Source organism: Vanacampus margaritifer, chromosome 2, assembly GCF_051991255.1.
Source record: "Vanacampus margaritifer isolate UIUO_Vmar chromosome 2, RoL_Vmar_1.0, whole genome shotgun sequence".
NCBI lineage: Eukaryota > Metazoa > Chordata > Actinopteri > Syngnathiformes > Syngnathidae > Vanacampus > Vanacampus margaritifer.
Window position 1 is genome coordinate 2,809,557 of NC_135433.1, and position 27,804 is coordinate 2,837,360.

Genomic DNA, 27,804 nt, shown 5'->3' on the forward strand with positions numbered 1-27,804 from the left:
GCGAGAACAGATGACTAAACTGCAGGTACAGATTACTAAACTGCGGGAACAGATTGCTAAACTGCGGGAAAATATTACTAAACTGCGGGAAAATATTACTAAACTGCGGGTACAGATTGCCAAACTGCGGGTACAGATAAACTGCGGGAACAAATTGCTAAACTGCGGGTACAGATGACTAAACTGCGGGAACGGATTACTAAACTGCGGGAACGGATTGCCAAACTGCGGGAACAGATGGCCAAACTGCGGGAACAGATGGCCAAACTGCGGGAACAGATTGCCAAACTGCGGGAACAGATTGACTAAACTGCGGGTACAGATTACTAAACTGCGGGAACAGATTGCTAAACTGCGGGAAAATATTACAAAACTGCGGGAAAATATTACTAAACTGCGGGTACAGATTGCCAAAGTGCGGGAACAGATTGCCAAAGTGTGGGAACAGATTGCCAAACTGCGGGAACAGATTACCAAACTGCGGGAACAGATTACCAAACTGCGGGAACAGATTGCTAAACTGCGGGAACATATTACTAGACTTCCCTTTTCGTACAGAGTAAATAGCATGAGTACTTTCTCCACCTGTGCTGGAAAAGGATTGACATGCAGTTTTCCTCGGCCTTTCAGCCCGCCGCTCACACCGATACAGACGCCATCATCGCCGAGAGCGCCGCGAGCGCCACGGCCACAGGAGGCACGGCGAGGGCCACAAGGCCAGAGAGGACGCGCGCAGCTACGCCTGAACCAAATAACGCGCCGCCTGCAAAGCCGAGGTGCTACCGTGGCTCCACTTCCCGCAAGCAAAACGGATTTTCTTGTTCTGCTTCTAACCGCTTTATCCCTCCTGACCAACACGTACGCTTTTATTACTATCTCACATCGAGTTGAGCTCATTAACTGCACCCACTTTAGCTGTTTTGATGCTTTTTTTTTTTTTTGTAATTCTTGAACACACTTCCTTTAACGAAGGTCCAACGCGAACACTAACTGTCACACTAGCTCTCACGCTCCCGAACCTTTCCGTACAGTGACCCCCTCTCCCGCCCGCCATGAACTTGAGTAGGCCCGACTGGCGGCAGAGTGCGCGCGCTCGTGTGCATGTAAGAGAGAAATGTTGTTTTTGTTTGTGTAATATGAAAACGACTCGTGACGTATTCTGTTACAAAGCACAGATGTCATTGATGCAAGATAGCAAAGTGACCCTCAGCTTTTTTTCTTCATTTGTCCACAAGCAGACGCGCTGCAGATTCGTTTTCTTCTACTGACATGCTATTTTCTAATATCTGCTCCGTTTTGTGTCATGTTTTATTTATTACTTTTGCTAGTGAAAATGCTTTTGGGTTATTTTGTACTTCTTTGGTGGTTTTTCTAATCCAGTGTTATGTCATACAATCAGCCAGTAATAAATTTCATCTGTTGATTGTCTCTAATCTGAGTATTGTACATATTGTGGTGTTTACTGGCTGATGTTTAATCAATAGCTGGACCTTGTCCAATCAGATAATGCGCCTCAAGAACTCTGTGACTTCACTGAGTGGCATTGACAACTTGATTGGTAACGTGAATGGGATTATTGGACTCCACTCGGAACTGAATTGCTTAAAACTCCCTTCAATCATTGCATGGCTACGTTTACTTGATGGCTAGAATGTGGAGATTTTTTTATTATTTTTTTTTTTTTTGGTCTTTGATATTTGAACTGTCATTTATCTTTTTTTGGTGTTCTTATGACGTTTTCGTCCTGGTGTTGTTTCATTCTTAATAAAGAGGAAAATTATACAGCATTTCTAATTGTGGATCATGCTTTGCTTCTCCACTTCATCATTCAATTTAGATGTTTTTTCTCTTTCGTGGAGAAAGTATTTTAAAATATTTGATTTAAATTTTTAGTAGGGTGTCAGGCGATTCAATTTTTTTAAACATAATTAATCGCATGACTTCAATAGTTAACTCATGATTAATTGCAAAATTTATATCTGTTCTAAATGTACAATAAAATGTGCAATAAAATATATTTCCTAAGTTTTCATACTTTCATACTAAGATAAACGTGGGGGAAAAAATAAAAAGTGATTTTTTAAAAATATGGCTGCGTATTTTAATCATCGATACAGTAATTTAATAATAATTCATAAAATTGTCTTTAAATTAATAAAATGTACTGTAAAAAATGAGTGTGATATTGATTTGTTTTGAGGTCCTTTTTCTGCCACTAGATGACCTAATTGCATTTGTAAGACTTCAGTGACAGCTCAGTGCATTTTTCTTTTCATATTTTTTTTTTTTTCATATTGATAAGAGATAGCTCATCTTTAACATGAAGTAACTTGTGAAATTCTGCACATTTTTAAAATTGTAAAATACAACTTGACCCCCAGTCGCCACAAATATAATTTATTACTGCTAAATTTTGTCATGGATGTGTCTGCTGCATTGCGACTGGAATTCCCCCAGTAGAGGTTTTCCAAGTAAGGAGTGGTCATTAATCACACGTTAAAAAAATAATAATAATAACTTAATTAACTCAAAATTAACACACTCATTTTGACACCCCTAATTATTAGGTATGGGTAACTCGCTTTTTTTTTTTTTGATACAAGCCGTCATTTGTCCAACTGTTTGCATAGATTCTTTATCCTTACTGTATGGTGAAAATTTTACTTTTAAGTACAATATTACAGAGCGCTATTTTCCTTATTTTAAAACTGAATCATTTGTTGCGGGTGGTTAAGAGGCTGGAATAGAAATACGTCAGGTCTTTTAATTTCAAAGCAGAAATATGATTTGAGATATGAGTGTTTTGAGATAAAACCATGGTTTGTCACCGGCTTAAACTCTTATTTCAAGGCCCCACGCTATTTTCAGTTCTCAATGGAGAATAGGGAGGACTCAGTTTCATTTTTTTTTTTAACTGCTCCCAATTCAAGCTGATGAGGACGTCACGTGACAGAGTGTGACTGTGACGGTGCACTTCCATCCAGGGTTCACCTCTTATCAGTTATATGGGCCAGCAGTGTGCAGCTCGTAGGGCAGTGTGACATCATCATCGGGTGCAAGAGCCACTCCCACTTAAAGCCACTCTTAGTGTGTCAATGTTGAATCACTAACTCATCAAATAAAAAGGTAGTGCACGCAGATGGAGTACTTTGTAATAATAGTCACCTTTATTGTTCAATAATAAGATTTGCAATATGCATGGTCTTCTTTTGAACATTTTGCTTCATGTACACTTTGTTGGAAATCATTCAGTTCTGTTTTTGTGAATTTAGTAAATATATTAATAATCGCTGAATTAAACCTGCGGTGTTATTTAATTCAGTCGACTGCCGATGAAGATGTGCACGGACAGGAAGTGGATGTTTTGCACGAGTCACCCGAACGCTGTGCTAGCTGATCACAGTCCCGCACCTCCATTAAGAACCTTCTTATCAGGGTCCAATAGTCCATACAGGGAGTGCCGCGCTGGGCCACTCACAGAAACACGATTGCTGCCTTCCTCCAGGTTCGGGGGCTGAACGTGCGTAGGAAGCTTTTCCGCCGGGCGCTCGTCTTGACAAAATGTGTACCTGGAGAATCCGTGGCTGTTGTGAGGTCTAGTTTGTCTTCTTGTTGCCGTCGCGCTGTCCTTTGGCAACGGGTTTCATGAAATAAGCAGGATTGTTGTGGCAGTGCAGAGCCAGCAGAGCCGGCACGACAGCGAGCAGAACATTGAAGGTGATAACGGTCCACCATTTGTCTGCTGGGATTCGGTATGTGAAGGGGGTGCGGGAGTGTAGAGATGCCCCGATGTGGCACCACTGGGCCTGGACACGGGGCGGGGTGGGGGGGGGGGGGGCAGAAGGAGGAAGGGGCAAAAGAGGTGAAAAGAAAAGGAGATACAGAGAAATAGAGAGTGAGAGAAAAGGAGAGTGTGGACAGAGAGGAAGAAAGAGGGCGAGAGAAGAGAGAGAAAGCGTACAAGAGACAGAGCAAAGGAAGAGATAGCAAGAGCAAGAGAAATGGAGAGTTAGAGAGAGAGAGAGATAGGAGAATGGGACGGAGAGAGAGAGTTGGAGAGAAAGGGGCAAGAGGAGAAAAAAGGAGGACAGAAAGAAAAAGAGAGAGAGAAATAGAGAGTGAGGACAGAGAGGAAGAAAGGGGGAGAGAGAAGGGAGAGAAAGAGTACAAGAGACAGAGAGAGCAAAGGAAGAGATAGCAAGAGCGAGAGAAGGAGAAATGGAGAGAGTTAGAGAGAAAGGCATGGGGAGAGAGAGAGAGAGAGAGACAGCAAGGGTGAGCAGGAGGGAAAGGGAAAGAGGGAGGGAGGGAGAGAGAGAAAGAGTTGGAGAGAAAGGGGCAAAAGAGGTAAAAAGAAAAGGAGGACAAAGAAAAAGAGAGAGAGAGAGGAAGAATGAGGGCGAGAGAGGGGAGAGAAAGAGTACAAGAGACACAGAGAGAGAGAAAAGGAGACGGACAGAGAGAGCAAAGGAACAGATAGCAAGAGCGAGAGAAGGAGAAATGGAGAGAGTTAGAGAGAAAGGCACGGGGAGAGAGAGAGAGAGGACAGAGACAGACAGCAAGGGTGAGCAGGAGAGAAAGGAAAAGAGGGAGGGAGGGAGAGAAAGAGTTGGAGAGAAAGGGGCAAAAGAGGTAAAAAGGAAAGGAGGACAAAGAAAAAGAGATAAGAGAGAAATAGAGTGAGGGAGAGAGGAAAGAGGACGAAAGAGAGGGGGAGAAAGAGAGTGCAAGAGAGAGAGAGAGTAAAGGAGACAGAGAGAGAGAGCAAAGGAAGAGATAGCAAGAGCGACAGAGAAGGAGAAATGGAGAGAGAGGGAGGGAGGGAGAGAAAGAGAAACAAAGGGAAAGAGTAAGCGTGAGAGAGAACAAATGGAGAGTTAGAGAGAGGGAGAGAGCAGGAGAGAAATGAAAAGAGGTAGGGAAGGAGAGAAAGAGAGACAAGGGTAGAGAGAGAGGGAGAGCGAGAGTGAAGAGAAAGATAGAGAGATGGTTTAGTTCTAAAAAATAAAATCAGGGGAATTTCCTCATCCAACATTCAAAACCATGACAAGTCGACTTTACCTGAGCGGTGGCTCCAGCAAAGAACAGAGTCCAGTCCAGCATCCAGCTGCAGCCTGGTCTCATCAGACCGTAGATGAGGACCGTCATCAGGGGCACCGCATAGAACAAATAGACCAGCATCTACAGGAAAGGGCAAATAAGACATCTTTGATCAAACCTTCTGCATAACAAAAAAAAAAAAAGAGAGGCTTAAAAATGTGTCAAGTGAATAAAACGAAGGAGAGAATAGGAAGGATTTCGAAAGTGAATCATATCAATTTGACACACCACAGAGAAAAGTGTTGCTAACAGCCCTGTCAAATTGGAATGATTAAAAATAATAATAATAATAAATAAATAAAAATGCCAAGTACTGTGTCTAAAATGAGGCATCAAAATCCTTCAACATCAAGCGGTCGTCTCCGCTTAATGTATGAAAGCGCCCACCTTTGAAAAACCAATGCTACTTGAGCTAGCATCTTTCGTATGCCGACGCATCCTGACATGTTTGAGGCACAAAAATACATCCGCTTAAAGCCTGCGGGGGGGCTGCAATATACCCAACCGGGTCGTGCGACCACAGGCGCTAGCCATCGGCTAGCGCAAGTGCTAACACGCTTCCGGGTCTTCTTTTGTCCGGCGTCGATTCCTCCTTTGGGAATTGAAATGACGACAACGAGCTGTTTTGTGAATTGGAACATCCAGAGAAGATTTATTTCGAAGACGTAGGAATAGTCAGCTAGCTAGCTAGATAACTGCACTAAAACAGTTGGTCTTGAAGGCGGTATGTTAAAAATCCATACTTTTGCGTGTCCAATAAATCAAATGATGAGATAAGACATGAACAGAGTCCCTGCGCAGGATGATTTATTCCGGAGATCTCCAGTCACATCATTGAATCAAACTCAAAACAGTTTCAGATCAATAATGCCCCTCCTCCTTCGAAGAGCCAGCTTTTTATTACAATCAAGTCTAAAAGAAAAATACCTCTTCCTCCTCCTCTCATGGATAAGTAAATATGTTACATAAGGGACGAAAACAGATTACAAAAACACAATTCTCAGTTGCACCTGTGTTCAAGACAAAATACACTTTCAGGGCACTTCTCGTACTTCCCATAACAAAATCTCACAAGCAAGTTGAACTGGACAGCTCCTAATGTAGTAGAGTTGTGGGAGTGAGCGCTCTCTCTCACGAAAGAATGTGTTTTCGCACAGAACACTGAGAAGGAACTTCTAGACCAAACAATGTGTACCAGCTTAGGTTAAGGTCAAATGATACTGACTTCAACACTACTTTACATCTATAAAACATTTCAACATGGTTAATATATGAAATAAAGAATTAAAAATGTTAATAATGTATAACAGTCTTCAGTTTGCTTCACAGCTCAGCTTTCTTCTCTTATTTAACCCACTGAAAATGATCAACAACTGCAAGTTTTTACAAAAAAAAGTGCATCTTATACGCAAACAAACAACCTTCGCCACCTTGTTGGAGGTGAACCCGTTGTATTCCTTTTTTCCCCTCCTTTTCGACTTACCATGACTCTGGGGAAGCCCACAGGATCTTTCAGGTACGGTTCAAACTGATAAATGTATTTGAAGCAGAAATCTAGAGGACAATCCAGCACCACCTGAAGAACAGCAGGAGAGAAATTTTAGTTTTACGCATTTTGCAGAGATTATTTGTATCTTTTTTTTTTATGTGCTCTACTCACAAAGCCTCTAAAAACAGAGACGGCCACGCCTCCTAGTAGCAACACTGCGAGCTGCAGGTCAAGAGGTCGAGATAGCAGACCTTGTTTTTGCTCGGCCGTGATCTGGAATAGACAACAAAAACATTTTCGGAAATGGATTATTTTATACAGAAAATATGTAATACTTATGTTTTGTTGTGTTATTGAGAGCCTGTGGAGGGTTTAACTTCAAAACGACATAACTGTTGATTTTGTGGCAGTATTATTTGGTAACAATACCACTTGAGGTGAAGTCAATTTGAAGGGTGTATACTTTTGTTAACTCTTTGACTGCCAGACGTTTTCAGAAAAGGGATGCCGTGGGTGCCAGCCGATTTTAAGCATTTTGACTGATCTTTCAAGGTCCATAGAAAATTATGTGTTTGGACTATGGAAACACACATACTACCAATAAAAGATTGGACTCTCATCTTTCATCAGAAAAAAAAAGTTTGTTTCTACCTTATTCCATTTTTCAGTAATCAACAATAGAAAATGGTTAGTTTCACCTCTGTTTTGAAACAAACGTCTTTTAACGTCTTTGGCACTCCTCCATAGGATTTTACTAAACGTTATTTAACGTTTTTGGCAGTCAAAGAGTTAAGAGATTTCTGCGCCCCCCCCCCCCTTTTTTTTATTTTTATTTACCTTGTCTGCCGTAATGATAGGCATCACTCTGGGCCTGTTAAAAAGGATCAAAGCTGCCCAGAAAGGTGCTAAAAAGAAGGGGATATTTCGCCAAAATGCGGGATGGATGTTCGATCCATGTTTACCTAAAAATAAAAATAAAATAAAATAAAAAGCCAAACATATAAAAAAGTCCATGTCATTCATATTCCCGATTGACTAAGCACTCACCTACAAACACACCCGGGATGTGAACGAGTTGATGCGTGATGGAGGATCCCGCCCAAAGCAGTGCCAGGCTGCGGTAGGACTTCCTGCAAGGACCAAAACAACATCGAACCTTCTAATAAAAAAAAAAAAAAAATGTCATGTTTGTGACTAAGTCTCCGTTTACCCTCTGAACATGCGGTGGATGATGATCAGGAAGAAGATCAAGTGAACGACCCCCTCCCAGTATGACATCATCACAGCATAGGCAGTACTCAGATGAGGTTCACCCTGGGAAGACGGCAAAGCATGTTTTCGATTTTTAATGATGCAAGAAAAATTCTCGCAGGGAAGGACATCAAATGTCACCATCTTGAGGTAGAAGCCCATGAAGCCCGAGATGAAGCCGTCCTGCTCCAGCGCGTTCGTCAGGCCCACCAGACAAGTAAAGGAAAACTCTGCAAACACTGGGCACACAACAAAGTCGTACAACTGGTTTTGTTTATGTTTTAATAAAAAATAAAAATCTCATCTGCACTTTCATTTAACAGCAAATGCCATGGTTGGTCCCTACCATAAAATAAAGGATCCACTGTCTTTTTTATGTGGGACAGTTAGAAGGAGGAGGAGCAGAAGAAGGGATCCCAGGACGGCCACTCCGATGACCAGGATGGGTAGAGGCCTGAAGGAAGAAGTGATGGATCAGGGGAAAAAACAAATATTACGCCACGGGAGAGGGAGGGAGGGAGAGAGAGAGAGAGAGAGAGAGAGAGAGAGAGAGAGAGAGAGAGAGAGAGAGAGAGAGAGAGAGAGAGAGAGAGAGAGAGAGAGAGAGAGAGAGAGAGAGAGAGAGAGAGAGAGAGAGAGAGAGAGAGAGAGAGAGAGAGAGAGAGAGAGAGAGAGACAGAGACAGAGACAGAGACAGAGAGAGAGAGACAGAGAGAAATCCCATCTGCGCCACTGTAGTGTGATTTTAAGTCCCTAGGCAGATTTGCTTGGCATGGCAACGCATGAAAGCTGAAATGTGATTGGACAAAAAAAAAATTAAAAAAAATTTAACGCCCACAAAGTGTTGGGAATATTTTTTTTACAATTTCATGGAGCAAGTATTGGAATTTAGGTTGTTAATAGAGGCTCCATCTGACTTTAACCGTGGGCAGTATTTTATTTTGAAATGGCTTCGTCAGAACCAACAAAAAGCCCAAAAATGGTCACAATAACGCCTAGGGGTTAAAGCGCTGTGCAAGCTCATCAACAAAACAGCCTTACTGTAAGCCAAACTTGAGTGAAACAATTGCATTCACTTACTCATGGAGTGCAGGGATATTGTTCATAGTGTACAAAACCGCAGGAGCCAGCAGGGAGAGGCCCAACACGCACATTTCCACCGGAAGTCTCATGGTCCGACACTCAGCTGTTGTTCTTTGGTGGCAGGAGAGAGTCCAGACCAAAAATATGCCCCAGCTGCTAACCTCCTAACGTCGCACAGCAACGAGTGGACACATGTGCCCGGCGTCCTCTTCAGTTGTGCGGGTTGAGCCTTGAGCGAGGTCGCCTTTTGATCAGTAATGAATCAACGCCAACACGTCCCCACCTTCCCAGCAGGTGTCAAAGTCCAGCTCTGACAGTGGCGCAGGCTGAAAATTAATGACGTGTATAAGCAGCAGCGTTGGATGGCACATAATGACACCAAAGGTAAGCCCCTTTTCATTTGAAAGAGTTAGTTATTCTTCTTACACTTTAAATTACCTGCGGCCATTTTATCACACGTTGCCTGTTTCAATGAGTCATTTGGGCAACACTGTCACCTAGTGGACACTGTTGCTCATGTCAACTAATCATTTACTTTAGCGGTTATCAAACTTTTTTCTTTTTTTATGCGAATTTAATACGTCGGCAACTCAAATCATTGTAATTGTTTAAATGAACAGAAATGGTATAATTGTGTGCTTTGTAAAGAAAGAAAGAGTTTTTGTCACTATCAATTGAGTGATGCTGATAAATTGTTTGGACACGTTTTCATTCAATAGCATGAGAAAGTGTGTCTAAATATTCGACGGGTACTGTCATCACAGTTTCATGTTACCATCTAGGTCCCTATTGCACCATATGAATGTACCTTGACAGAAGTAAAGTGAGTTCGTTCGATTCCTTAGGGAGCCATCTGTCGTTGTTTGCAATAAGATTAACAATTCCCCTATAGGATATTCCCATTCTTGATTGGATTCTGGATTATATACGTCAGCAAGCTATAAAGTTGTCCAGAAAATATTATCTTTATTCAGTCCGCCACGTTTGATTTTTTTTTTGTATAGAGGATGCAAAGTGTATTATGCAACAACTTTTGCATAAACATTTCCAAAGCAGGCTGTCATCTAATGCAACTTATCTTCTGCAACAAAAGCGGCTGAAGCGGATTACAGTCATGTTGAGTGAGAAACTTAATGGCCAGTGAGAGTGGAGAGGGCTGGAGTAGAAAGAGACAAGACAGTCAAGCTTTGCAAAGCCCCTCACAATACACACACATTTTTGTGAAGTGTGCTGACTTTTTGCGTCTTCCATCATGCTGCATCCTCTCATCATCGGCATTATGACCGTGAACACCTCTCTCACCGTCATCTACTGGACCTTCCTCTTGGGTGACTTCTATTTCAAGTGGATGATGGAGCCGGAGGACAAGCCCAAGAAGGTGGTCACCCCCGCCTGAGGGTCCAGCATGACACAATATGTTATAGTCAGCTTTTAGAGATTTTTTTTTCTTTGGAGTCTTTTAGGTTTTTATTTTTTGGAGAATATTTCAGTTTCCAAGTGAGCAGAAGTGCAAGGGAGGCAGTGAAACAGGTACGTAATACACCAACAAAACGCAATTACTCAAATGTATTTCACCGATTTCCACACTTAATCGTCCAGATTTTCAATCTCGAGGTGACATATTGTTACATGGCTCCCACAGATTTGTTATGAAGCTGTTTTCTACACCGTTTGATTAATTTTTGCGTAAAAATAACCGACAATATGGGGACAGATCAACAGTATCCAAATATCAAAAAAAAAAATATTTAATTGATCATCAGACATGCGAGGTTTCCACACAACAGCGGCAATATTAAAAAACGATCTATTTTTTAAATTAGGGGTGTCAAAATTAGTGCATTAATTTTGAGTTCATTTAAAATTCCTTTAACGCCGCTAACTTTCTAAACATGTAATTAATGACCGCCCCTTGGAAAGCGTTAGCAGCAGACACGTCCACGTCAAGATTTAGCCGTAATAAATGTAATAATAATGCATATATTTGTGGAGACTGGGGTCAAGTTGTATTTTACAATTTTAAAAATGTGCAGAATTTCTCCTGTTACTTCCTTTTAAAGGTTAGATAGCTCTTAACTCATTCACTGCCATTGACGGCTATAGACGTCAAAAATTCATTTGAATGATTTCTATTAGTTAATTTTTTCCCCCCACTTTTGTTAACAAGAGTATGAAAACAAATATTGTATATTTAGACCAGATATAAAATTTGTGATTAATCATGAGTTAACTATTGAAGTCATGCGATTAATTACAAATAAAAAATGTAATCGCCTGACACTCTAAATTTAATAATCTTTTCTTTAAAAAAAAGAAAAAATTAAAAAAAAAGAAAATATTGTTAGAAATAAGTTTTTTTTGAAAAGAAAATATTAAAAAAGAAAAGAAAATATTGTTAAAAATAAGTTTTGGGAAAAAAAACAACGATTATTTTAAAAAAGAAAAGATTATTACAAATTAGGTTGTCAGGCGATTAAATTTTTTAATTGTAATTAATCACATGACTTCAATAGTTAACTCACGATTAATCACAAATTTGATATCTGTTCTAAATGTACAATAAAAACTTTTTTCTAGGTTTTCATACTCTTTTTAAAAGTGGAAAAAAATACAGAAATAGTTCAAATGAATTTTTGACGTCTAAAGCCGTCAATGGCAGTGAATGAGTTAATATGAAAAGAGAAATGAGCTACCACCGTCTTACAAATGCAATTATGCCATCTAGTGGCAGAAAAATAACCTCAACACAAATACAAAATATCACACTGGAGTTGTTGTTTTTTTACAGTACAGTACATCTTTTTCATTTTAACTCAATTTTATGAATTATTATGAAATTACTGTATCTGTGACTAAAAGATGCAGATTTCTATTAGTTTAACATATTTTAACAAGAGTATGAAAACTTCAGTTTTTTTTTTTGAACAGATATAACATTTGTGATTAATTGTGAGTCAACTAATGAAGTCATCTGATTAATAACGATTTAAAAAAAAAAAAAAGAATTGCCTGACACCCCTAATAAAAATATACTGTACACAACCAACCTTCTAATCTGCTGACGGGGTTAAAAGGAGTCGTGTGTTGAGACATGTGAGCAAAATCCTGATTGAGGATTACAAAAGAGGAGCACCTTGAGAGAGCGGCCAGACATTTTGAGACGACAACGCTTTTCCATCTCGCTAAACATGAGCCACGAATTCTTCTGCGGTCTGCACCCGGTCTCCTGGTTCATCCTCCTGGCAAACGTTGCCGTCATCATCCTGGAATGGAAGTTTGTCATCTCTCGCTTTGTCCAAATCAACATGCCGCGGACAGATAACAAGACGCAGCCCTAGTGGAGGACAATCTGGAGGACTTCAGGATCAGCCCATCGTAGCTTTTGTTTACACTTGTAGAGAGAAGCAATGATGGTGCGTTTGTGCTGGTTGCGACCGAGGCATCGTTTAAGGGGGCGGGTCACGTTGACTTTCTTTGTGGTCCTTTTCAGATTCAGCTGACACCCTCTCATTTAGAAGAAGAAAAAGATTTGAAAAGGCAACAAATCTTGATTTCCAGGTGAGGAATATTCATTTATACTATATTTTAGATCTTTTTTTTTTTTTTTTAATCATTCTGTCATTTATCATCAGCGTGTTAGCACATCTAACTCAGGAGATCTGGTTCAAAGATGTGAATGCGAGTTAAAAAAGTGAATTAAAAAACAACAACCAAATATCTAAAACTAAAATTGAAAAACATTTTCACCTACGAACTAATATGAAAAATTAAAATGCGTTTAAGAAAAATGAAAACTAACTGAAACTAACTATAATTACATCAATTGCAGTGTTTAGGGGTTCATGTTGTTATATTTATTTTGGTATTGTTGTTCAATACTTTGACTTTTTTTAATCTCACACTCAGCACCCCATACATAAAAAAAAAACTAATAAAACTAATAAGCAACTCACAAACTTGCTCTAAAACCTAATTAAAACTAATTTAATAATAAAATAAAATAAAAGAAGTCAAAATGAAACAACTAGCTATAATGAAAAATCCCAAACTATTATTCTCTTGCTTTAGCGCATCATTGACACCAATGAGGACAAGCGCGATACAAAATGGCTGAAAGTATAAATACCTAAAACAATGTACTCCTTAATATCGCTGGCATTTGTATCAGATGGCAGTTTTATAGTTTTACATTGTTATTATAAATCTTTCTATGCCGTTTTAACTCATTCATCCATCCATTGTATATCTACCGCTTATCTCTTATTTGGGTCAAGTGAGAGGCGGGGTCCACCGTGTCGTGCCAGCCAATCGCAACCAAATAAAATAAAGCATTCACCTCATCGCGCATTCACACAATTTTTTTCCTTTTTTTCTTCTTTTTTTTTTTTTTCCTTTTTTCTCGCATTCACACCTAAAGACAATTTAGAGTCGTCATCAATGAAGCTAACATGCAAGTGGGAGGAGCACCGGAGTTCCGAGGCAAAACCCGAGCAAGCGTAGAAAGAACATCCAAGATCTCAATTTTGAAGGCCAGAGTCGAGATTTGAATCCAGAAACTCAAAATTGTTAGGCGGATGCACACACCACTTCGCCACTGTGCCCGCGCAGTGTTAACGCAACTAAATGGCAGAATAAATAAATAAATGTGTTTGATGTTGATAACGAGTGATGATGTCATTTTTTCCATCTTGGTCTGATTATTTGGCCCTTTGAAAAATCACAGGGTATTTTTAGAATAACAGCAGCTATCCAGTGGATTTCAGTACAGCATGTCCGTTTTAAAGCCAGTGAGGTGTTTCTTTTAATGTGTGTATCATCACAGAGTGGTCATAAGCCTCTTTGATGTATTTCCGTCCACCTCCCTGTGCTGGTATTTGTAATCCCGCCACAGATGGAATGCCGATATTGCTCGGCGAGGCTGTCAATCCTATTAACTGTGTCCTATATTTACCTCTCCCCTGGCTCACGTTCCCAACTCTCGACCGTATTGGGGCCCGCAGTGAAAGTCTCCAGAAGTGGGATTTGAGTCTAGACTAAAGATTAGACCAATTGGCACGCTTATGGCGTCAAGTCTCTTAGGTGTCATCTGCCCGTCCTTTCATCCTGCCATCTCGTTAAGCATTCACTTTGCCAATAAAGTCAAAGCAGTCGCCATTGTCTGAATGGACTTTTTTTTCTTAAGAGATCATCCACTTGTTGAAAAGCGTGTCCCTGAACGCCACGCGGGGGGGAGCTTCGCTGTGGAATTTCCCACATTGGTGGTCGGAAAAACGCCGGTTCCTTCGGATGTCCGCAGCGAGGAATGAAGAAGAGGATGGTGAGCGGGGGGCCTATTTCTTGGACTACATCCCCCCGGCAAGAGATGCCATAAATCTGCCACGCAATGTTGTCTTCGTCCTCGTTGGGGTGGTCTTGGTTCTGGTGGCCACGTATGCCATAGTGGGCCACCTGATCAAAGATCTCATGCATGACTTTGCAGGTAACCTGGGCAGGAAGGACCCGTCCATCACTTCCTGTCACCTCTTTGGTGTGTTGTCTCAGAACCAGTGTTTGGACCCAGAACTATCCCTTATCAAGTTTCCACCATGTGGGTTGATTTTATCGTCCACGTTTTTCCTAATTTGGTTTGCAGAAGTCAACTCTCCCAACAACAATCTTTCCTCATCGTCATGAAAAAAAAAAAAAGTGCGTTTTACATCAATGATGACCTCAGTGGTAATCAAGTCGTCTACAGTACAGGATGGATGGATAGATGGAAGGAAGGAACAAAGGATGACAGACAGACAGACAGACAGACTGATGGATGGATGGATTAATGGATGGATGGCTGGATGGAATGAAGACAGACAGACTGATGGATGGATGGATGGATGGATGGATGGATGGAATGAAGACAGACAGATGGATGGATGGATTAATGGATGGAGGGAATGAAGACAGACAGACTGAAGGATGGATGGATGGAATGAAGACAGAAAGATGGATGGATGGATTAATGGATGGATGGAAGGATAGAGTAAAGACAGACTGATGGATAGATGGATGGATGGAAGGAAGGATGACAGACAGACTGATGGATGGTTGGATGGATGGATGAACGGATTGATGGATGGATGAATGGATGAATGAATAGGGTAGGTGATGGACGGATAGACGGACGAATGGATGAACAGGTGAATGAATGGGTAGATGCATGGAAGGAAGACAGACAGACAGATGGATGGAAAGAAGACAGACGGAATCATGGATCATAGGGTAGGTGATGGACGGATAGACGGACGAATGGATGAACAGGTGAATGAATGGGTAGATGAATGGAAGGAAGACAGACAGACAGATGGACGGACGGATTGATGAATGAATGGATGGATGGACGGATGGATGAACGGGTGAATGAATGGGTAGACACATGGATGGATGGATTAATCCCAACCATAAGACCTTTATTTTTAATAAACTTTATAGACTGCTTTTAGTGGTTCCAAATAAAAAAAGAAATGGTTACATTTAAATATATTTTTAGTGGCAATAAATATTCACATTTGATTTGATCTATCAATTTCTGAAACAGAAAGTGAAATTGATCGATCAAGTTGATATTGAGGCAGTGTGCTTGACTCGGAAATATATTTTTGAGATGTATCATTATAACAGGAACTCAACTAAAGTGTCAAAAATGAAACACCTAGCCTGACTAAAAGTGACATGTCAGTTAGACGCCAAATAATGATTCAAAGGTAAACAAAAACACACGCTCGTAACCAATTGATCATTTTCTCCACTCTTTTCCCCTCTCAGACTGGATTCTTGGTCCCAAACTGGTGGAGGATGTTTGTGAGCAAGAAAGTAGAAGAATAAAAGCGACTGAGTGTGCGCAATCATCCGATGGAGAGTGACCAGGTGAAATTGGAGGGAGGGAAAGAAGGGATGCTGCCAGGCTGCCACCTTCCATCCAGCCCTTCCATCCAGGCCTCATCCCTTCATCGGGAGGAAAGAGAACACCCTCCCCACCCCATGGCATGACCTTCAAATGCCCTTTGACCCCTGATGTCACCTCCCTTTAAGTCCTTTGATGATGTCATCTCATTTGTTTTTCAATCAGTCTCTGTAGTGATGCTTAAGTAAACGCTTTTGTTGTCTTGGTTCACTGTATATAGTCGACTTTATTTACACATAATGAGAACAAACCTCTTGTGATTACACCATGTAATCAGTTCCTATTCTAAATCACTCTACATTGCGCCCTGATAACGAGAGAAAAAAAACATGAATACAATTTCCTGGTGCAGAGCTGTCACTTCCATCGTCACTCATGTTCCTGTCAAACGAAGCTTTTTTTCTTTCTTTCTAGTAAACAATTTAACAGTACAAGTTGTCCCCCGTCTGCTCTCATTAATCCATCTTACCTTCCTGCTTACATGTAATACCTGCACTAGTCAGCTACCGTCAGCTTATTTGGAAAGGCCAAAGGATTGCTCAACATCAGCATTGTTCAACACTATTACATCAGAGCGATGGATGCGCGGATAGATAGAGCCATTATTTTCAGTATTTTGTATCTATTTATCTATTTTAATTTAGACAACATTTGAAATTATTTATACAGTTTCTCAATACAGGTCTCAACAATATTCCAAATTGACAGTTATGCACTACATCAGATGTCACCAAAGTTGTGGTAGCTCCTGACGACCACTTTAGTGGCCTGCAGGTCTGACCCAAAAATAACTCTCCAGTGATATGCATCTTCTTCTTTTTTTTAAGTACCTCAGTATTCTAAAAAAAAAAAAAGAGTAAAATAAAATAACTATAGTAACCAGTAAGCTGTATCAAATCCTTTTGTTGCAACTATTTTTAGATCAAACTTACTGGTGTAAATTTGGTAATAACAATATATATATATTTTAAATAGGTATAGGTCAAAGTTCAGCATTGTAGCAACCAAATCCTACTATTCATGGAGAAAGATTACAAAAGAAGAAATATCTGTCAGTTTTCAGACTGGATTCGGGTTCGAATTTCCCGCCTTCAGTCTGCATATGTGACATCATGTGAACGTGTATGTGAAGAAGAGTATGTGCAGTTTTTAATATAAAAGATGTAGGTTGCTACTATATTATTCCAAGTCCTATTCCAGGTTTGTGTCTTTCCTTTCGGAATGGAAATCTATTTTCAAAGCTTAAAAATGAATCAACAATAAGAAAAGCAGTAAATTGTTGAATCTCTTAGGTGTTTTATTTTATTATTTTTTTTTTAATGATGCTTCAAGTGTGTAATATCCAAAGATGGTTGACCTGTTTTCATGTGAAATGTCTATTTCATTTTGTTTTTTAAATTTTACTTATCATAAATGAACAGTGATTTGGTCAGGTTACTATGCAAGATATGTTTTTGAATGTAACTTTGTGTCGAATTGTACGACGGCGTATTAGGGCCACGTATTTAAAAAATAATAATAATAATAATAATTAGAGGGCGGGGGCAATATTCCGAGAAAAAAACTCGCAAATTTGCCACTTTATAAAGTGCCAGATTTGTGAGGGGGGAAAAAACTCATAAACCTACGAGAAATACAGGCAGCGTAGCTATAGTCTACTCATGTAGGATTTATTGATGGTTAATTGGACACTGTTTATAAAATGAAAAGGCAGGATGGAGACATGTTCATTCTTAATTTAAACTTTACTCGTCACATATAGCAGCTGGAGCGGCAACACTTCCTGATCTCCTATCAGCTGACTAACACGAACCAATCAGAAGCTATCATACTTTAGGTAAATGTGAATGACAGAGAGCAGCAGATTCGACACATCAATTTAGGTACTTGTACAAAAAATACTAAAATGGATGATTACGTAAATCATAATTCTGGAAACATAAATGTACAAGTAAATATACATTTTAACAAATTAATTTGAATGCTTGATCGTGTGGACCTTTGCAAAGCGAGGTGTCTTTGTTGCTGGCCAGTGGCCGTACAAAACTCTTCAAAGAGCGAATGCTTAACATGATATGGTTAATCTATGCTAAAGCAATTACTATCTCCTTATTTGGAAACCCGACCGAAAAGTATTGGCACAAACAGTCGCGTGGTACGCTACGTGTATTTCCTGTAAGTTTCAAATTTGCAAGAAAAAAAACGTGTACATTTGCGAGTTTATAAAGTGGCAAATTTGCGAGTTTTTTTCTCTGAATATTGCCCCCACCCTTTAAAAATATATATTTATACGTGGCCCTAATATGCCGTCGTAGAATTGTCTCAATAAAAGCGATTTAAAAAATAAATAAGGGGGGGATTTTGTGCAGTTGAATTTTTTGTCAACAGGTGGCAGTAGCTATTCAAAATGGAATAGTCTAAGTTCAGTGGCTTTAAATGTTATTCACTTTAAGCGAATTTAATCATGTCTATTCTAATATTTTTGCTCACTTGAAAAGTAGGTGGCTTCAAACAAAAGGTTCTCTGTTGATTAACACGTTTAGATGTAAACACAGTCAAATAAAAGCTGGAATTCAGAACTTTTGCATATTTTGATCTGAAACCCAAATATCTTCAGTATACAACAAAAACAAATGAATTGACATTGTTGTTCCAATACTTTTGGAGGGGATTGTCTGCCTGAATGTGAATGTACAGTACCTGAAGGTGTCACGGTGAAAATGCCCATCTCACCTTGAGTGCCTCAAGCTGCCCTAATCTCTTCTTCTGAGCTCGGCTCAACATTCAGACACACATTTGCTCAAGCGGGGAAAAACATGTCGCATTTGGCCTGAAAAGACTTTTTCTTCCAAATTGTTTTCGACACCACAATGAATGTCCTCACTGGAGACTTGTGAAGTTTTCAAGAGCCATGGAGGCGCCGGTGGACAGCTTAAGGGTTCGTTACAAGGAGGAAGACGGGTCGGTGTTGTTTGAGAGCTACATACCCCCCTCCAGGGACGCCATCCACCTGCCGACCTATGTGCTCTATCTACTCATGGCCATATTCATCGTGCTGGGGGTTCTCTACGCTATCATTGGACACCTCATCAAGGACCTCATACATGACTTTGCAGGTGTGTGCTTTTTTAACTCATTCACTGCCATTGACGGCTCTTGACATCAAAAATTCATTTGAACTATTTCTATTAGTTTAACATTTTTTCCCATTTTTTTCCAACAAGAGTATGAAAACCTAGAATCAAAATTATTGTACATTTAGAACAGATATAAAATTTGTGATAAATCGTGAGTTAACTAGTGAAGTCATGCGATTATTTATGATTTGTAAAATGAATCGCCTGACGCCCCTAATTTTCTTTTCTTTTCTTTTTTTTTTTTTAAAGAAAAGATTATTAAAAACGAAAAATAAAAATAAAATTACTTCTTCTTTTTAAGAAGAAAAGATTATTAAAAATTAGGGACGTCAGACGATTTTTTCCCCCATAATTTATTGCATGACTTCACTAGTTAACTCACGATTAATCACAAATTTTATATCTGTTCTAAATGTACAATAATTTTTTTCTAGGTTTTCATACTCGTTAACAAAAGTGGGAAAAAAAAAGTTAAACTAATAGAAATAGTTCAAATGAATTTTTGACGTCTATAGCCGTCAATGGCAGTGAATGAGTTAAAAGTTATTCTAATGAAATCCAAGTCGGTAGCTGTCAAAAACTGAGCATCATTGTGCTCAGGCTAACTGTATTTGTGTCAACGTGTTTTCCAGACTGGCTCTTGGGGGAGCAGCCCGAGGAGGTGGTGGTCAACTATTGTGAGGCCAAAGACAAATTTGTGGCCGACTGGTGTCCAGAAACCACGCCAGAGCTGCAGGAGATGGCCCGAGCGGAGGAGAACAGGATGGCCGAGAAGGATTTCATCAAGTCGCCGGCTATCTGGATCATCTCCAAGGAGCCTCGGGGGACCAGGACTGGGCCCCGTGTGGTCTTTGGAAAGAGCACTTAAAGTGAAAGTGAACTCACAGACAAGCTATAATAATGACAACAAGCAAGGCATGGCATCTTCTGATGATGCTTTGGTCATAGGGGGACATCTAGTGTTTGTTTTCCTCAGTACAGCTGATATATATATTTTTCCTCCAAGTAATTACTACTAAAGATATAATGTGTTAATTCCTCTTCCCCAGTCCAGTGACCTCTTAACTGTGGTGCGGACACTAAATAGGCATCTTCTCTTGTTATTCTAGCACAAACTTTATTCTTCACTTTCAACCTTACCAACATTGCTGAGCGCAAACTCCGACGCTGCCATTCACACTCTGAACCGACACCGCCCCCTGTGTCGAAATACGGCACTGCAACACTATATACCCCCATCATACCGTTCTTAAAGGGCCAGGTTTGGCCTGTAAAACATGGTATTTAATCCTACTATATATTTTTTTAAAGATAAATCTTGTACAGGTTTGAATTTCATTTGATTGTGCAGGAGAACATTTCGAATAAAAGCGCCCACTAATTCTTTAATTCTTCGTTTTAAAGATGGTGCCCAGGTGGTGTAACACACCCCCACCCCCCCTACTCTCCTGAATCATATTCTGTGACTCCATTCATCAGTTACAGATTAGATTACTTGTTAAATGTATCAATTTAATCCCATTTCTTTTATCAACTTCAAACAGTGCTATAATCTTATTAACTTTGTCTCACTACCCGCCCCCTGCACTCAACTCTGCTATCAAGACAGATTATGCAATCGTCAGCCTCTGTAACTTTAAACCAACAGCAACTGAGCAACGCATTATCGAACACATGAATTTAAAACTATTTAATTGAGGAAAAGCATAGTACATGTAAAAGTAGGGCCTGTTGCATAATGTTTTGGCTGTGTTCACTTTGCTTGTTTTAAAATGTTTACTTTACACTACAAAGAAATAATAGACTCATCAACAACAAACAGACAAGACATTTAAAAAAAGCATTAAGAAATTGTCAGCTCCATCTTCTTGTGTCACCATTATTATATCGATTCATTCATAACCAATTCTGCATTGAAATCATCATCATTAAATGGAAAGCCATAAAACGCATCTGCCAATTACTCCATCGAGTGGCATAGAGTGCCACAATATTAGGTACACTTGCACATTCCAATGAGACAAAATTCAAGAGCTGTATTGAACATTCTGCCTTTAAATAATCAGTTTTAGATTGGCACTAATAGAACTCATTCATTTAGCACAGGGGTCTGCAACCTGCTGCTCTGTGCCTCTTTAGTCCCCCGTGGCTCCCTGTGGATCTCTAAAAAAAATAAAAAATAGTAGAAATCAATTTTTTGGTTTGTTTGTTTTGTTTTTTTAATATATCGACGCCTTCTTAAAATAATCACCTGAGTTATTTTTCAGGAACCACAAAAAATGTAACCATTTGCATCATGAGGAGATGATTTTGGCACACAAAAAACTACTCAGGCAATTATTTTAAGGGGGTGATTATATTTATTTATTTTATTTTTAGATAAAATATTATTTAAATAAATTAATGGTTTAAACAAAAAAAATAATATTAAAAAAATGTCAGAGTCTGAATTTTTAAGTTGTCATAAAAAGAGAGATGAAAGAGAGAACAAGTGACCATAAATGTCAAAAAGGAAGGAATGGAGGAAAAAATACTCATTTTTTTGTGTAAACAGATTTATATCCAAATGCATCACAAACAGTTTACAAAACTCTAATGTTATTTGTTATTGCTCAGGCTCCTTCTGAAGAGTCCAAGAGCGCCTGTTTTAACGCTACTGAAAGGCACATTTGTACAGCGCTAGTCATGACGTCGGCTCGCCAGAAGCTGAGCTGCACTGTTTGTTTATGGACGAGACATGCGGCGCAAGCACAAAGCAGTTACTCTTTTCGTCGCCAGCCTAATAAGTTCTGTGCGGGAACCCTAACAAAGTGACCCATTGGGCTACATTTATTTTTTCAGCCTTGTTTTGAAATACTGCGGCAAGCTTTAGCTTTCCACAAAAACGGTGCGAAGGGCTGGATGCAGCCTGAGGGCCTTGAGTTTGACACCTGTGGAGTACAGGTGACCCCCTCTATTCCGATACGGACAGAAAATCCAAAATTCATGTACTGCGTATATGGATTGTTTTAACACCACAACATCTATAAGTCTCTGTCTCTGGAAAAAATCAGTAATCACCCCGGTTTCTAAAAAACAATGCCCTGTGGTCAATAATGACTTCAGGCCTGTGGCTCTAACTTCCATTGTTATGAAGTGTTTCGAGAGGCTGATGGTGACTCGGCTCAGGGGGGAGGTGGATGCACACTTAGACTCCCTTCAGTTTGCCTACAAGCGGGGTCGCGGCACTGACGATGCCATCAACAGCATCACACATCTGGTCAGCAAACATCTGGACGTCCCTAAAGCTTATGCACGTGTGTTGTTCGTCGACTTTAGCTCAGCGTTCAACACAATGCAGCCGCGCCTGCTTTTGGGTAAACTGAAGGAGATGAATGTGAACCCGTACATCTCGAGGTGGTATCACTCCTTCCTGACACAGCGCACGCAGCAAGTCAGGGTCAACAGCTCCCTCTCGGAACCCAGATTGATAAGCACAGGCGCCCCACAGGGCTGCGTCAGCTCCCCGGTCCTCTTCACATTGTACACAAATGATTGTGTGACATCACACCCTGAGAACTTTATCATTAAGTTCTATGATGACACAGCTATCGTCAGCTTGCTGCAGGCCGGCGCTAGCCCACTGGACTATTTCTCAGAAATAGAGAAATTTGTCCAGTGGTGTGACCGGAATCATCTTGTGCTCAATGTGGGGAAGACAGAGGAGGTGATATTTGATCCAAAAACTGTTGGTGACCACGGGCCAGTCGTCATTAAAGGCAATCACATCAGCCAGGTGGGTTCATACAGGTATCTGGGGGTCCACATTGACAACACACTCAGCTGGAGGGTACACGTTGGAAGTCTCTGCTCCAAACTCCAACAGCGTCTCTACTTCCTACGCAGACTGAGGGTCTATGGAGTGGAGCAGAGGATCATGCTGTTGTTCTACCGGGCTGCATTGGAAAGTATCATCAGATACGGCATTGCGGCCTGGTACGGCAACCTGACAAGGTCACAGATTGCCGGTCTGGTGCGGACTGCCATGAAGATCATGGGGGTCAGGAATCATCCTTCCCTACAGATGCTTTATGAGCAGTCCGTCACCAGACTGGCACAGAAAATTGTTACTGACCCGACTCACATTCTGCGTCATGAGTTCCAGCTACTGTCTTCCGGCAGGAGATTCAGGGCCCCCAGAACCAGGCTGAACCGCTACAAGAACTCATTCCTGCCGACATCCATCAAATTGCTTAATAACCGACATTAACTAAGTGGTGCAATATATATATATAGGAGTGTGTATGTATTATTTATTTTAATTATCTCTTTCTATTCTGTTGTTTTTTCCTTACTGTAAACTGCAGCTGGACGGAGTCCAGGAAAAAGTTCCCCACGAGGAAAATAAAAGTATATCGTATCGTATCGTATCGTATAAGCAGGGATATACCACCAATAAGCATTTTCCATGAAAAAGTTACCTCGGAAATACAAAAATATAAATAAATACATAAATAAATGAATATATGAATAAATAAATAAATAAATAAATAAATAAATAAATAAATAAATAAATAAATAAATAAATATTTTCTTAAATGTTGAAAAAAAATTTTTTTTTGCACATTAGTAGAATGATTGTGACTTTTTAATTATGACCCCCCCTCGACCCCACACCTCCCTCCACCGCCCCACACACCCCCAATCTAGTGAGACTTACTGCTTACACTAACATGGGCTCCACTAAGGAAGTAATTAGTGGAGCCCAAATTCCAAAGAAAACATGGTGATGTGGCTTTTGGCGGTTATGCTGCACACAAATGGAATTTCTAACAGGAGTGAGCTCAGCTCCAAGTATGAATGCTTTTAAGTCCAGGTTAAAGCAAAGCATATACTGAGTGTCGGTACCTCTAGTATATAAAATTTAATTTAACCCAATGACAATTTTTTTTTAAATTTACTGACGTGCCAAACCGCTGTAGTATCGCACCAACTACTGCTTAGGAGGACTTACTCAATGTCAGATTTTGTACCGGTGGCTGGTATCGGCAGTTTCCGTGAGTACCGATATCTTAACTCTTTCACTGCCATTGACGGTTATAGATGTAAAAAAATAATTTGAACTATTTCTATTAGTTTAACATTTTTTCCACTTTTGTTAACAAGAGTATGAAAACCTAGATTTTTTTATTGTACATTTAGAACAGATATACAATTTTTGATTAATATTGAGTTAACTCGTAAAGTCATACAATTAATTATGATTTTAATTGCCCGACGCTCCTAATTTTTAATTGTAATAAATCGCATTCAATAGTTAACTCACGATTAATCATAAATTTGAAATCTGTTCTAAATGTACAATAACAAATATATAGGTTTTCATACTCTTGTTAACAAAAGTGGAACAAAAATGTTAAACTAATAGAAATAGTTCAAATGAATTTTTGTCGTCAATAGCCGTCAATGGCAGTGAAAGAGTTAAAATAAGACACAGATACCAGCGCGCATCCCTACTTCCCGTACCTTTGGATTAAGCTGTTTTTAAAGCCTTTAAAAAATAAATAAATAGCAATTTCACTTTTAAATGTCATTAAAGCTTTATGTGTTTAAATGTTGTCAATCTACGTTATTTTAGTAATTTTAAATGAGCTACTTTGGTTCTCTTTGTGAATGTCTTCAGCTGTTCTGTTTGTAAATGTTTTGAGGTTTCTATGCTTTCGGTTGTGTAAAGTCGCTGGCAAAGGTAGATGAACAGGGATACACTATATTTTTATGTTTTTAAATCATTTTTGGGCCAATGAAGTGGAATTGGTCGTTTCCGGCAGCACTGGAGACGTATGTCCCTACTACTCGTGGCACAGTTCAAGGACATCGAGTAAATGCTGAAACAGCTTTAGCAACCCTTCTGTCCGTGAGTCGCACGTTCATTCTGCTGCAACGGACGAGTGCTTCTGCAGAGTGCGCCCTCTTTTGTGTCACGTTTTCTGCTCCAAGGAGGGCGCACACGCCCCCCTCCCCCTCCTCCTCCTCCTCCTCCTCCTCCTGCTGCCGACACACTCCACTCTGCCACTCACACCAATGAAAAGATAACCGTGGCTTAGACGGTGTGCTTTAAAGGCGACATGGACACTCATTGATTGCAAAGGAATTACTGTACCTGTATGGATCGGAGTTCATCGCCGATGTGGGGCGAATGTGAGAGGTGAGTTGCTTATTATTATTATTTTTTAAGATAATGATGAGCGAAGGTGAAACGGCGGTGCCTGAACGCAACACGCCAATTAGCCAAGATTTATTTGAGCTCTTTTATGGATGCCTTTAGGTGTTAGCGACATGACTTACTACATTGTAAGCTGTTTGCGGTAGTGCCTGTTGTCCTAAAAAAGAGCAAGGCCCAACATTCAGTCCAACACAGCAACCATCTGCATATTCGTCATTTTTTTTTCTGTCACGTCAACATTCAAATTATATATATTATTGGTGACCTATTTCGATTAACGTGTAACAAATAAGCAAAAAAGTAACTGGGAAACAAAACAAAACAAATGTCATTGAAAAGCTCCACGATGCTAACAAAAATATGCACCGTTAGTGTTTAACATGTGAATTCTCTACATACTGCTGCGGGGCACATTAAAAAAAAAACACACACACATACAATAGTGTCGTTTCATTGTGATAATCTGGCTCAAGCACAACAATGCGGATTGTGAACAACTAGTCTGCTCATGTGGTCAACTTTTCAGCTGTGGCATGCTGCAACTGTCTTGTCGTTTTCAGCTGTTTTGAGGAATGTGCCATGTATGGATGAGCACAAGAGCATTTGGGAGCCTTTGGCCTGCACGTGTAGTATGCCAGGATAGTGCTATTTTAACGCAGGTTTATTTTTAGCACAATGCTAGCAGGCTAGTTAGCACAGTAGACTATTGATTTAATTGAAGGCTTTATTGCCTCTCGTCCCTCCAAATGTTCCCTGCTGGGTGTCCTTCATATGCTAATTAAAGACTGTCCTCACGACCACAATTCTACACAGCACTCCAAATGACATGACGTGAAAAGCCTGAAGGGTTTTGAGATCCCCCCCCCCCCCCTTTCAAAAATAGGCAGATAGCAAATAGTTATTTTATTGTTTAATTTCGCAATTGAGAAGCATAGCTTTTCCAGAATCACAATTATTAACAAGTAAAATATGTTAATCTTCATATGACTCAAAAACCCCCCCCACCTATTAAGACATCTATTAATAAGCATGCATGGACTTGCTACATACTGCATATCAGTAACGTTCATTGAGGTTCATGACTGGTGAGACGCTAATCCTTTGGAGCCAGATAATGAAAATATAAACCCAAAATAGAAAATTAGCCTTTTTCCAGTTTTGACCTTCATTGAAACACATTTCAAATAAGGTCAAAATGTAATTTTGGAATATCTTATCAACGCTTTTAGTTATGTTAATCAGTTCCGCACTGTTCAACATTGGGATACCAAGAAAAACTAAAAGGTATGTTGAAGTTAATTGTTGTTGTGTTGTTCTCTTTTTTAAAATAAAAAAAAATAGTTCTTAGTCTTCCCTTTATATTTAATATGTTATGAAATCACAGATTATAAAATTAACAAGGTGTCTGTTTTCGTAACTACATCTCTAATGTTTTCGAACAAACCAATCCGTGTAAAAAAAAAAGAAGAAAAAGAGTTCTGATGAATTTAGTGGAGCTAAGCAGTTTCCTCAATACGAGTGAATGGAAGAGATGGTCATGGACTCCTGGTTCAAGATGGCGGATAAATCTGCTCGCCCATAGATATCAAAGAATGCTTCATTCGAGGAAGGCCGGAAGTCGGGTTTATCCCAGTTGGCTTTTCCCAGGCGCATAGTGATAAATTGTTTTTTATTTTGGTCCTCAAAACACATTTTGTCCTCCAGCCAACTCACCTTCTCGCAATTTTGCTTCATTTATGTATTTATCTTATCTTGTAAGCATTCCATACAGTTCAGTAGTTCACCATACAATTTCATGCAGGAAGATGGCGGCATACTGTCACATACGTTGTGTTACGTGAAGTTAAGTCGAATATTTATGAATGAAGAAAGCTATCTAGTTTTATGCTCAAGTGAATTGCGTTTTACCATTCACGGTCTGTGTTGCCAAAGGGGGTCGCCGTTATAGAGTGACTTCACATTCCATTTGGTCGGTGAAGTCGGGGTCCTTTTTTCCCCCAGACTTCGCAAATGGGATTTTCGAGTTCAAGGGGGCGTTCTCATACACACTTCCTGGTTTGAAGTCGGAAAAGTCAGATTTCCCACTTTCCTTGAATGCAGCAGAAGAAGACTAAATGGCTCAAGGCGGAGTCGGCAGCATCGTCACTGGTCGGCCATCTTAGGACAGGGGACTGCTCTGGTGCGCCGTGCTGTAGTCGGTGGTAAGGCGTTGTAAGGTGGATGATTTATCCACTTAAATACTCGTAACTTGCTGGATTCTTGGTTTATTCCAATCCTTATTAACGTGGCTATGATTCAGGCTGAATATTTAATTCGCTTTTTTTTTTTTTTTAAATGACGGATAGTTGTTTCCGTCATCTCTTGTGTCATATGTAACAGCAAAAATAAAAATTGGTTGAGAATTTGGGAGAGTTGAGCAATCTACAGCTACTTCAAAGTCGGTGGTCCATTGACTGTAATGTTATGCGTGTTCGAGCAGCCCTGTCTCAAGATGGCCGCCCTGTGACGACGTTGCTTTTCATTGGCTCAGAGCACACAAGATATCTCGTGTTCTTATAGATATCTATGTGCTTGCTCTCAATCAGCCGAAGCTTACTCGAGTGGT

At 39.9% G+C, this 27,804-nt stretch overlaps 4 protein-coding genes across 8 annotated transcripts in view; 3 read left to right on the top strand and 1 right to left on the bottom strand.

The window, feature by feature from the left end:
• The window catches only part of LOC144043563 (neurocan core protein-like), a 75,116-nt gene extending 73,329 nt beyond the window's left edge, over nucleotides 1–1,787 (top strand). For all 5 annotated transcript variants that reach the window (XM_077557326.1, XM_077557328.1, XM_077557327.1 and 2 more), the window contains one exon: nucleotides 631–1,787. In XM_077557326.1, coding sequence (XP_077413452.1) covers nucleotides 631–746 — 116 coding nt within the window. In that variant the 3' untranslated portion in view covers nucleotides 747–1,787. The remainder of the gene's footprint in view (nucleotides 1–630) is intronic.
• A 1,358-nt stretch (nucleotides 1,788–3,145) lies between these two features.
• Nucleotides 3,146–9,340, bottom strand: LOC144043682 (transmembrane 6 superfamily member 2-like). Its single transcript, XM_077557573.1, is given in 11 exon segments — nucleotides 3,146–3,806; nucleotides 5,062–5,181; nucleotides 6,584–6,676; nucleotides 6,761–6,862; nucleotides 7,427–7,551; nucleotides 7,637–7,719; nucleotides 7,800–7,903; nucleotides 7,982–8,079; nucleotides 8,187–8,214; nucleotides 8,216–8,294; nucleotides 8,921–9,340. Coding segments are annotated over 11 exon segments (1,134 nt in total). The 5' UTR covers nucleotides 9,013–9,340; the 3' UTR covers nucleotides 3,146–3,596.
• Nucleotides 9,341–9,893: 553 nt separating this feature from the next.
• LOC144043683 (uncharacterized) lies at nucleotides 9,894–21,252 on the top strand. Its single transcript, XM_077557574.1, has 4 exons — nucleotides 9,894–10,453; nucleotides 12,414–12,481; nucleotides 15,722–18,976; nucleotides 19,630–21,252. Exons 3-4 carry the CDS (start codon nucleotides 18,772–18,774, stop codon nucleotides 19,863–19,865), a joined length of 441 nt encoding a protein of 146 aa, XP_077413700.1. The 5' UTR covers nucleotides 9,894–10,453; nucleotides 12,414–12,481; nucleotides 15,722–18,771; the 3' UTR covers nucleotides 19,866–21,252.
• Nucleotides 21,253–24,989: 3,737 nt separating this feature from the next.
• Nucleotides 24,990–27,804, top strand: part of LOC144042641 (myomegalin-like) — a 68,167-nt gene continuing 65,352 nt past the window's right edge. The window contains exon 1 of the mRNA XM_077555480.1: nucleotides 24,990–25,181. Coding sequence (XP_077411606.1) covers nucleotides 25,141–25,181 — 41 coding nt within the window. The 5' untranslated portion in view covers nucleotides 24,990–25,140. The remainder of the gene's footprint in view (nucleotides 25,182–27,804) is intronic.